Raw genomic sequence first — 12,430 nt, forward strand, 5'->3', positions numbered from 1 at the left:
TAATAAAAATACTGTAATTAGTGTCTTCATATGCATATGAAGACACTAATTACAGTATTTTTATTACCTTATACAGTTTCAAAGTATAAACATGAAAGTGGAATTTGTTATAAGTTATGTATATTGTTAACTACATTGTTACATAGTCAATGTTACTCTTCAAAATGATTGTATGAGAGCTTTTCATTACCCAAGTTCTCTCCCCAGATTGGTATTGTGTGACTTTTTACCTGTCAGAAATTTGGATATGAAATAATTTTTTTTATTTAAATTTCCCTAGTCACTAGTTTTGACCATCTATTCATCTAATCTGGGGTATTTGTATTTTCCTCTTCTGTAAACTGTCTGCACATTTCCTTTGCCTATTTTTCTATTAGGTTATTTGTATTTTTAAACTGTGATGTGTTACGTATATGCTATAGATATTAGTCCTCTGTATTTTCCAGTCTGGTTCTCATTTTTTTACTTTATGTTCTTTTATTTGTTCAAAGGTTTTTGATAAATTAGCTGTATCAAAAATCATCTTTTCCCTTTTGGCTTGATTTTGTAAGAAATCCTTTTCCTGCTCTGAAGCTATTAGTGCTTGCTTCTATATATTTTTTTCCCCAATAATTAGATTACATTTATTTTTAAAAACATTTTAAAATTGAAGTATAGTTGATTTACAGTGGTCTGTTAGATGCTGGTGTACAGAATGATTCAGTTATACAGTGATTCAGCTATACATACAGTTATACAGTGATTCTGTTATACATGTACATATATTCTTTTTCATACTCTTTTTCATTATAGGTTATTACAAGATATTGAATATAGTTCCCTGTGCTATACAGTAGGACCTAGTTGTTTATCAATTTTATATATAGTTTGTATCTGCTAATTCCAAACTCCTAATTTGTCACCCCCCTTTTCCCCTTTGGTAACTGTAAGTTTGTCTCCTATGTCTGTGAGTCTCTTTCTGTTTTGTAAACAAGTCCATTTGTATCATATTTTAAATACCACATATAAGTGATATCATATGATTTTTGTCTTTCTCTGTCTGACTTACTTCACTTAGTATGGTAATCTCTAGGTTCATCCATGTTGCTGAAAATGGCATTGTTACATTCTTTTTCATGGCTGAGTAATATTCCGTTGTACATATATACCACATCTTTATCCATTCATCTGTTGATGGACATTTAGGTTGATTCCATGTCTTAGCTATTGTAAATAGTGCTTCTATGAATATTGGGGTGCATGTATCTTTCAAATTAGAGTTTTGTCCAGATATATTCCCAGGAGTGGGATTGCTGGATCATATGGTAACTCTATTTTTAGTTTTTTAAGGAACCTCCATACTGTTCTCCATAGTGGCTCTACCAATTACATTCCTACCAGGAGTGTAGAAGGGTTCCCTTCTCTATACATCCTCTCCAGCATATATTGTTTGTGGACTTTTTAATGATGGTCATTCTGATTGGTGTGAGGTGATACCTCACTGTAGCTTTGATTTGCATTTTTCTGATAATTAGCAATATTGAACATCATTTCATGTGCCTATTGGCCATCTGTATGTCTTCTTTGGAGAACTGCTTATTTAGGTCTTCTGCCCATTTTTCGATTGGGTTGTTCGTTTTTTTGTTGTTTAGTTGTATGAGCTGTTTGTATATTTTGGAAGTTAAGCTCTTGTTGGTCGCATTGTTTGCAAATATTTTCTCCCGTTCTGTAGGTTGTCTTTTCGTTTTGTTTATGGTTTCCTTTGCTGTGCAAAAGCTAATAAGTTTGATTAGGTCCCATTTGTTCATTTTTGTGTTTATTTCTATTGCCTTGGGAGAACGACCTAAGAAAACATTGCTATGATTTATGTCAGAGAATGTTTTGCCTATGTTCTCTTCCAGGAGTTTTATGGTGTCCTATCTTCTATTTAAGTCTTTAAACCATTTCGAGTTTATTTTTGTGTATAGTGTGAGAGTGTTCTAACTTCATTGATTTACATGCAGCTGTCCAGCTTTCCCACCACCACTTGGTGAAGAGACTGTCTTTTCTCCATTATATATTATTGCCTTCTTTGTTGAAGATTAATTGACCTTAGGTGTGTGGCTTTATTTCTGGGCTCTCTATTCTGTTCCATTGATCCATATGTCTGTTTTTGTGCCAGTGCCATACTGTTTTGATTACTGTAGCTTTGTAGTATTGTCTGAAGTCTGGGAGGGTTATGCCTCCAGCTTTGTTCTTTTTCCTCAGGACCGCTTTGGCAATTCTAGGTCTTTTGTGATTCCATATAAATTTTAGGATTATTTGTTTTAGTTCTGTGAAAAATGTCATGGGCAATTTGATAGGGATCACATTAAATCTGTAGATTGCTTTGGGTAGTATGACCATTTTAAGAATACTAATTCTTCCAATCCAAGATCATGGGATAGTTTTCCATTTCTTTAAATCATCTTCAGTTTCCTTTATCAATGTTTTATAGTTCTCAGCATATAAGTCTTTCACCTACTTGGTCAGATTTATTCCTAAGTATTTTATTTTATTTTTTTGATGTGATTTTAAAAGGGATTGTTTTTTACTTTCCCTTTCTGATATTTCATTGTTAGTGTAAAGAAATGCAACAGATTTCTGTGTGTTAATCTTGTATCCTGACACCTTGCTGAATTCATTTATTAGTTCTAGTAGTTTTTGTGTGGAGTCTTTAGGGTTTTCTACATACAGTATCATGTCATCTGCATACAATGATAATTTTACCTCTTCCCTTCCAGTCTGGATAACTTTTATTTCTTTTTCTTGTCTGACTGCTGCACTATTTTGCTGTCAGTGCTTGTTACTCCTCTGTGGGTAATTCAGCTTATATCTTTATTTTGGAGTTCTGTGGTTCTATTTTTATGCATATATGTGTGGATTTACTTTTATTTTATAAATCCTGCTAAGCATGTGGTATGCTCTTTCAATGTAAGGCTTTTGTTTGTTTTTTCCTTCCAATTCTGGAAAGTTTCCAGCCAGTATCCTTGAAAGTACTTCCCATTAATATTCTCTGTTAATACACTACTGATGATGAAAATCTTGTTGGACACATAGGGGAGTCTTTCAATGTTACTGCTAGGCTTGTCTCAATTCCCTTTTTTATGTTTCATCTTTTCATCTCTTTTCACTGGATTCTGGGTACAGTCCTTGACACTTATTCTCTTGGGGGTGGCTTTGGGAAATTATTATTCCATCTGAATCTTTTAATGGTGATGTGTTTTGTTTCTATATTTTCCATTTTTCATTCTGTCTATTCTTGTTTCATTTTTGCCTACATTTGTTCTTATAATTTCTTGTTGTCTTATATGAACAGTTTTTTCCTTTATCACATTGTTTATATTAAACATATGTTTATTACACTAATTTTGGATGATTCTGTTATTTGCATTTGCTCAGGAATATATTCATTTCATGATTGTTGAGTTGGTTTTCTGTTTTTAGTGTTAATTGGATTTTTTGCTTTCAGGCAACACACTGAGTAAGAGGTGTATTTCTCACTCTCACTCTTTATAATGCTTCTCAGTTGTCTCCACTAGTCCCCCAAGACCTTCAGTCCCAAAGTAGCTCTTTCACTGGCATCTCAGGATTTCCTCCCATCCAGGAATGGCTTTGGAGACATCCTTGGCCCAGTCACAGAACCTGTGGGCTGTTTGGCTTAGGTCAGGTTTCATTGGCTCTCTATGCATCCCCTCTCTCCTGCAGCTAGGTAGCATTGATGGTACAGATAGTTTTTTTAGCATCTTTTTATGAGTGGCAGAAACCCAGCTGCTGATTTTATTCAGGTAAAACTCCGGTCTGAACTCTGGTCTCCCACTACTCACGGCGGAGCATTTTTTACTCCACTAGAGTTTGGAAACTTTGCACCTTTCTGTTCCCATACCTGAATTACAAAATGACTGTGACTTTACCCCCATTTATCTACCGTTGTGGTTTTCTCATCTGTTTCTGGTCTAAAGAGATGTTTATCTTATTTTTAAGAATACAGTATTTTTTAAAGTATCTATCATTGTATTCAGAACTGAAAATGTATTTTTTAAAGCATGAGCTCACAATGCCAAAAAAGCTCAAAGTACTTTATGTTTTTAACAAGTATTGTTCTCAGTCACACATATGACAATATATATGTGTGATTTACATACATTGTGTATTTGTGAAAATATTATTCAGTAGAATTCATTCCTTTTTCTAAAAGTTCATGCTAAATTTTATATTAGTCTACTAAATAAAACTTTATTTTTTTATCATCAACTAACTCCTAGATCAGTGTTGGTCTTCTAAATCTGTAGCAACTCACTTGGCTGCATTTGTAAAGTCACAGGTAGGGCAGCCTGCACCTCAGTATTTTTCTTATCTGCCATGATATATAAATTCCACCAAAGTGATTCTCCTGGATTTGATAAATGTTTAGTCTTTCCACGGTTATCTACTAAATGAAAATAAATTTTGAGCAGTGCAGGACAGGGAGGTGATGCCTTTGCTACAGGGACACCTAACACAGAGTAAGGCATTTTGCCCATACTATCAAGAGAAGGCCCCTGGACGGTGAGCCAGAGTACCAAAGAGGAGACTGTATGTTTTAAAAGGAGATGAGAGAGGACCAAAAACAAACTGTTCTTCACCATGTTATAGAGTTAGAAACCTTGCAGCAATGATTTGTAAAGCTCAAATAACTGTATTGTAAGTAAGAACAGAGAAACGAGTTATTCATACCCCCATAACCATTTAAAGGTGTTCATAAAGGCAAGCAGGTGTAATCATCCTTGAGTACAGAAGGAAGTTAAAAATAAATTTTCAAACCTTATCATATTTACCTTGCCAACTGATTCTGATTACGTGGCGACACTTACCAAGATTGTATGTAGCAGATAATGGTAGAAGTTTGTTCCCAAAGTTTTTAGAACGTTCGCCTTAAAAAATTCCTGGGGAATTTTCAACTTGACTGCTAACGCTTATTCATTTTTACCTTTTCTCAAACTATCTTTTCCTGACCCCTCAACTAAATTATGCTTCCTTCAGCACAGGCGACTTACCCTTATCATAACTTTTTCAGACCTTATGTTTTCTCTCTTCTTTCAGCCAACTGGGCACTGCAGTAGCTGAAATGCGAAAAAGGCAACAGTCACAGAATGAAGAAACACCTGCTGTGTCTCAAGCACCTGGAAACCAGAGGCCCAACAATACGTGTTGCTTTTGTTGGTGCTGTTGTTGCAGCTGCTCCTGGTATGTCTTCTTATCTGTGTGATACCACACCTGAGCTGGGTCATAACTGGCGTGAACCTGCACGTCAGCTCTCGGGACCATAGAAACTTCTCAATCTGTCCTTTTTTCTTCCTTTACAAGTAGGAATTACTGGAAACGATCGTTGGTTTAATGCACACATTTCCATAAGCAAAATATCATATTTCCTCAAAATCTACAATGAAATTGGTAGTAAGATAAAGAGTGAAAAATTGTTTTATATCATGGTTTTCTCCACCCATGCTTCTTAAAGTTATGGGTAAAGATAAGATTATGGCTATGTATTTACTGAACAGTAAACAACATTCTCCCATGTTACAGAAGGTGCAAGAACACTAATATAATCTCTAGTAGTATTGTATGTAGTATTCAGGGTAGTGTTTTAGTTCTCTGCTATTCCACGTGGTGTTGATTGTTCTGTCACAGAGTTGGGTGGCAACTTCAGCCATAGACTCCTGAAAAGGACAGAAAAAGAAGCGCCACAGACTCATGTCCACAGATCTAAAAGGCCAGGGGCTATGATGGGTATGAAGGCCAAGTCAGTTCATTAAAAACTCTGAACTTAGAGCCAGAGAACCTGCTTTCCATTGCGGTTTTGTCCCTGACAGGCTCTGGGACATCAGACAAAGTTGTAATCTCTGCTTTTTGGTTTTCTCACCGGCAAAGTGATCAAGTCAGACAAGTTGGTTTTCAAGGTCCTGTCTCGTACTAAATGTCCATGGTTCAGGCACCTTAGAAAACCTGCTTTAGTTCCAAATTCCCAAAGTCTTCAAATAAGAAAATCAGTGAGACCCAGAGTCCTGAGATTTACAAAGATGAGATTCCTCGGGGCGGGAGCAGGGGGATGCTAGACTTAATGGAATTTCCAGAGAACCACACGTTTTCGGGTACTATAAGATCCAATTCACAGGTGGATATTTTGGGTTAGCAGTGGTCTGTTGGATCTCCATGACCTGTTTCAAAACCCTAAAGAAAGGCCCAGATGCTTGAGTCATCTTCTCACACATGATCTCTACAGTTTCTCAATGTCCATATTATGATGGTTGGTGTTATGATATAGTGGCATAATGTTCTATCACAGTGGCCAAAAGAGAAGATGAAATATGTAATGCTCCAGTGGCAGCCTTGGTGTTGAACAAGCTCTGAGCTCTCTAGGAAACTTCATTTCCAGAAAAACCATCCGATATTGTAGCAATCTGGAACATTTAAAGTAGTTTTTATAGATATCAAAATTGCTTCCCAGATGATGATTCTTTTTTGGGTAAAGTCATGTACGATTCCTTTTTCTTTCATTCTTAAGCCTCAAATTCAGCATTTCAGATGGAGGCAACAGAGTCCTAGAGGAGAGAACTATTTCAATGCAACTGTGTCATATTTTTCTCTCTCATTCCTCAAAAGATCAGCTAGCTCTGGTCTTAATCTGTGAAATACGGGGTAGTGACTTAATATGGTGGTTCTGGAGTCAGACTGCCTGGGTTCCAACTCTTCATCTCTTTCACTATTTGTTTGACTTTCAGCAAGTTGCTTAGTGTCTGCAGATTCCTCATCTATCAAATGACAGTAATAAGAATCCCTACCTCATAAGATTGCTTTAAGCATTAAATGAAGTAAAACCCATACAAGCTGAGAACAGTGCCTGACTCACAGTGTGCATTTAATAAGAGTTAGTTACTGGGCTATGGAACACTTCATATTGGGAAAATAAAATCTCTTTAAAGAAGACCTGGCTCCAAACCATGTATATATTATTTTAAAGATCAGCTTGTAGATACAATACAAAAAATTATCTTGGAAAGGAAAACTATTTTATTTTAAACTTCATATGAAAGGTCACAAATATATTGTTACATCGTGCTGGGGATTATATTTCTATTTCTCACTTGCTCTGCACCATGTTCCAGTAATTAGTATATGATTTTGTTTGCCTGCAGAAACTTATTTCTGACTTGCTTCAGGATTAACACACCAAACGCTGAAGGTTTTTTGCGCAATATTTACTGTCAAACAGATGTGTAGTGAGATTTGCTTTTATCTGTCCTACAGATATTTAGCAAGACTTGCTTTTATTGATTCTTAAAGTGCACATTAAATAACAAAATAGTCAACGTGAGCTCGTGAGCATCAGGTTGTCACAGAACACAGACTATGGATGGAGAACAAAACAGCTTTTGGAAGCTGCATTAACTCTCCACACGTCTAGGGCAACAGGTATTTGGACCCTAAACATGTGGTGCCTTGGATGCATGTTCTATTCGTTTTAGACGAGAGAGTATTGTTAAGAACTATGTTTGCTAATAATGAGTCATGGACACTCAAGTCCAGGCCATAAAATGCAGAGTCTGTAAACGTATGCCTTCTTTACATGATAAATGATAGGTAAGGTCATTTCTAACGTAAGCAACTATTTTAAAACACAAGAAGGAAAGTTAAATTGCATTTTAATTGTAACTCTGTTATCTCAGTATAAATGGAGATGTCCTTTACACATGCATTTTTAGAGCATCATAATTTTTGCATTTTGAGTTTAGGGAAAAAAAATTGTAAAGTCTTATTAGAGTGGAAAAAAAAAAAGAAAGAAAGCAATGTTCTTCAAATTTTCCAGGCTAGGGAAAAGGAGTATAACAAAAAGAAACACTAAAAAAAATGTAATTTAGGGACAAAAAGTTAGAAATAAAAGTATGAAGTAACTGTCATTCGTAAATAGGAATAGTTGCCAGGTAGCTGATTTTACCTCCTTTTAAGGAAATAGAGCGCTAAGAAAATAAATTTCTATATCTAGTAATAAATATAAATACCTCACTCAAGCCTCACATGATGGGTTTTTAAAACAACTTAGTATTTTCCTCAAATTTGCATTTCTCATTCATATTTCATCATCAGCTCCTCTCTCATGTTTAAATTTATTCCTGCCTTTATAAAATTACCACTATGCTTTATTTTGGGTGGTGATACAGATCATAAATACATAACTGCTGAATAGTTCCACAGTTTCCTTCAAAAATCTCAAAAGTTAGGATTACTTCACAATGTCCTCTGTCCCTGTCAAGGAACCACTTCCTTCCCCAAATCCATCTATCTCCCTTTTCTCCCCAGAGCCCTCCATTTCAAGAAGAGAAAGCAAAGGAATGAGGTTGAGACCGTTTAACCTGTGTTACACAAATAAGTCATGGATGCCCGAGTCTTGGCCATCGAGCAGACAGTCTGTAAGCTTGCAAGCCCTTCTACACACGGGACAAAGCTGTTCCCAGCCAGGAGAGCTTTGTCAAGATCACGTGTCTAGAGATTCAGAATTGTCAAAACAATGTTCCCCTTATATCAGGATTCAAAGAGAATGACCTGCCTTTTCAGGTTGTTAACCCTCTTCCCTTTTCTTTATGAGAAAGAAACCTTTCAAAGATGCGGGATCCTTGCAAAACTGCCGACGGTGTGAATCCATGAGGTAGTTCAGACACCTGTGAAAGTGTGTCGGAAACCAGAAATTGCGTTGTGCTCACAAAACAAGGTGCCACAAAAAGGAGGTAGAAAGGGAGAGCTTCCAAAAGCTTAAACCTAATTTCCAACTTGTCCCTTGAACCCTCCTCTCCTAACATCAGAGGTTAAACTAAAATAACTCAGAGTATTTTTTTCAAGGAAATCTCTAGGTGCTAATCCACTCCTGCTTTAATTCCTCATTGCTCCCGGGGGTGTCCTAGCAAGAAAAACAGATTGCTTTGTTTACTTATAAAAAATGAGAACTCAACAGACTTCAGATACCATGCCTCCAAAACGTTCCATTGGCTTCTCATGCTGCTGCAGGTGGTGAGGGCATCACTCGGGTGGGGCAGCCTTAGGCTCGCCACCTGCAGTTTCCGAGGGAATGGGTTCTCTCTTTCGCTACTTTACTTACTAGATTAGGGTATAAGCTTTTGTTTGGAAGAAAAAAACGTCCTCACTTAAAAACTAATGTTCAGAAAACTCTGTGTCTCATTTTACAGATAAGGCAACTGAAGACTTGCCTACTGTCACTAAGCTCATTAACGACAGAAGTGGGACTAAAATGCAAGTCTCTTAACATCCCAGTCCATTGTTTTGTCCATTTTAAGAGAACACTTCCAAACTTTTCATTTCCAGGCTGGATATGAACTGATTCCAAAGCTTTTTACTTTGCAAACTCTTCAAGAATTATATTAAGTAACACTTTTCAAATGAAATTCACAATCCCATGCACTACTATGTATTGCCTACAAGATTTCATCCACTGCATCGGATGGTCTCCATTCTTCTCGGGAGAAATTGGCCAGAACGTTACTACATTAAATAGTCCTGTGAAAGCTAAAATTATCTCCCTTTTGACACATTAGTTTCCAGACCACGGAACAGATCTAAGTAAACTTTAAGCCCTTCATAAACATACTTTTGATTGCCCCTCCCTCCATTTTTAACAAGTACCACAGCCTCTATAATTCAAAACAGTGCAAAAATAATGTCCTATTTTATCCTCTGACACTGTCACACTTTAGCTCTTTGCTAGTGGAAACATTAAAACGCATGCTTTAAAAGCCAAAGGATATTTTTTCAAAGGAAGAACAAAATCTGCGTCTGCTCCATGGTAAAGAAACCACCCCCTGGAAATAAATCTGCTCACACATGCAAGTTGAATCATTTCATCTAAGGCACCAGGGAAGAAGCAGTCTTTTCTCTAGCTGTCACCCTCAGAGACCTGATTCATCTCACATGGGAGCACAACTTATCTGCATAGGATTTCCAAAGGACGTGTAACCAGACCATCAAAAATATCACTTACAAAGAATTCTAGTTTTGAAAACTCTATCTCACCATGTCATAGGTAAAATTTGTCAGTAGTTTCTATAACTTACACCATCTTTTAAAGGCACACAATCAGAAGACATGTACCAAAATGAACCCAGGTTTCCCAGGCCATATACACAAAACCAAAAAGTGGACGTTGGCACAATGGACCATCTCTGTGTCATGCACTTGTTTATTCACTCCTTTACAGCTGATTGAATGCTCATTATTGCCTGGTACTGTTGTCATTAGCTTTCACCAGATTCTCCCTGCCTCTACATTGACAGGGAACAAATGCTCAATAAGCAACTGAACATGGACATGAACATTTGGTTTACTCCCTAGGTCACCCTCCAGAAAAGTTTAAGATTCAAGCTGCCTCTGCCAACAGAATGCCTCGACCCTTTTCCAAGGAAGGCACACCGTTCTTCTTTTTTTAAATTGTATTGGAGTAGAGTTGATTTACAATGTTGTGTTAGTTTCAGGTGTACAGCATAGTGATTCAGTTATACATATACATATATTCATTCTTCTTCAGATTCTTTTCCCATTTAGGTTATTACAGAATACTGAGTAGAGTTCTCTGTGCTCTACAGTAAGTCCTTGTTGGTTATCTGTTTTATATATAGTAGTGTTTGTATGTTCATCCCAAGCTCCTAATTTATCCCTCCCCCCTATATTCCCCCTTTGGTAACCATAAGTTTGTTTTCAAAATCTGTATGTTTCTGTGTTGTAAATAAGTTCATTTATATCATTTATTTTAAAATTAGTTTCCACAAATGAGTAATATCATATAACACTTGTCTTTCTCTGACTTACTTCACTTAGTATGTTAGTCTCTAGGTCCATTCATGTTGCTGCAAATGGCATTATTTCGTTCTTTTTATGGCTGAGTAATATTCCATTGTAGATATGAACCACATCTTCTTTATCCCTTCCTTTTTGACTCTGTTTACTGTAAATGTACATTTTTTCTGAGTGTCACATTGCAGTGCTTAGACCATCAATGGAAAAATGGATGTGAAGAAAACAAAATACTAGATGAAAATATTATACCCAATTTCATTTAAGAGAGTAGAAAGAACCAAAACAGAATGGAGAAAGAAGATTAAATTAATTCCAGCTAGAAGAAAGCAAGAGCCAGCCCCCGCCTGGCCCTGTGGTGAGTGGAGAGGAGACGCCTCAAAAAGACAGAGTGCCAGGTGGGGCGGGGAGAGGACGTGGGCCTTACCAGGTCGAGATGTAGGAGAGTTCTGACGTGGAAAGGGCGTTCCAAAGAAAACAAAGATGGGTCCTCAGGAGGGGAGAGGATGGATGGTGAGAGGAGCCTCGCTCTGTGAAGAAGCCCAGAATTCTAAAGTGACAGGAGGAAACAGACTGTAGGCGAAGAGACTGGGCAGCGCGTCCAAGGACAGCACTTGGCACTGAGACGTGAGTGCCGTCCACGGGCCCACATACCCCAGTTGGCTTCAAGTCATTTCAGGGTCATATCCGGGGAGGATCTCTCAATCTCAGCTGACTCACTGTATGTCGTGGTGGGGTGGGTGAGGGCCCTCTGGGTCTCAAAGGGCAGGATGTGGTGGAGCTTCTCAATGACCTTGGCAATGGGCCAATGCTCGTCTTCCCCATGGCCACGCCTCCCTCTGCCCTGGACAAGGCTGCACATTTGGGGGGCTGGTCTGACGCCCAACTCACTGTGCTGCTTTTCATACTAGTGACTCTCCTTCTGTTTGACATGCGTTTTTGTTTTCTAGGTGAGGGCCTTCAGTAAAATTATGCTATATGGATTTTAGAGTGGAATTCACAGCCATTCATATCAGTCAGTTGGCACTGGGCCTTTTCCTAAACATATACTAAAGTTTTAAAGTAACTAAAAGTATATGTTGGCTTATAACATAATATTTGGCACATAGTAAGTGTTTAATTAATAATAAGGTGTTGAAGGGTTGATGGAATTTGGATTTTCCAATTGAGTCTACTTTATAAAATACGGAAATTTGTATCACAGATTTTGTTTCTCAAAAATTACAGGTATATTCTCCTATCATGAGCATAATGAGGTGGCAGCCAATGCATGTTAGGGAACCACCAGATTTCTTCTTATGCACCATGTTCTTCATTCCCGTGTGTGTGTGTGTGTGTTAGTAGCAGTACTAGTACTAGTAGTAGTAGCAGTTAGTAGTAGAGAAAGGCCAGGATTCCAGGAGGGAGTGCTAAAATCTGGTTAGTACTACTGGGATATAAAGTCAAGAAGGACAAAATAGAAGACTAGAGACACAATGACAGGTAATAAAATGCCTTTTATGGCATATTAAGACGTTAAGACTTTACACCTTTTTTGGTTATGGGAAGTGACTGAACATGCTTAAGTGAGAAGGGGACAAAGTCCATTTTATGTTTG

At 37.4% G+C, this 12,430-nt stretch overlaps 1 protein-coding gene across 1 annotated transcript in view; it reads left to right on the top strand.

The window, feature by feature from the left end:
• The first annotated feature begins 5,060 nt into the window (after positions 1-5,060).
• The window catches only part of RGS17 (regulator of G protein signaling 17), a 29,245-nt gene continuing 21,875 nt past the window's right edge, over positions 5,061-12,430 (top strand). The window contains exon 1 of the mRNA XM_082855285.1: positions 5,061-5,223. Within this exon, the coding sequence (XP_082711411.1) occupies positions 5,105-5,223 (119 nt within the window). The 5' untranslated portion in view covers positions 5,061-5,104. The remainder of the gene's footprint in view (positions 5,224-12,430) is intronic.

Source organism: Leucopleurus acutus (genome assembly GCF_964270905.1).
Source record: "Leucopleurus acutus genome assembly, chromosome: 15".
In the NCBI taxonomy this organism is placed as follows: Eukaryota; Metazoa; Chordata; class Mammalia; order Artiodactyla; family Delphinidae; genus Leucopleurus; species Leucopleurus acutus.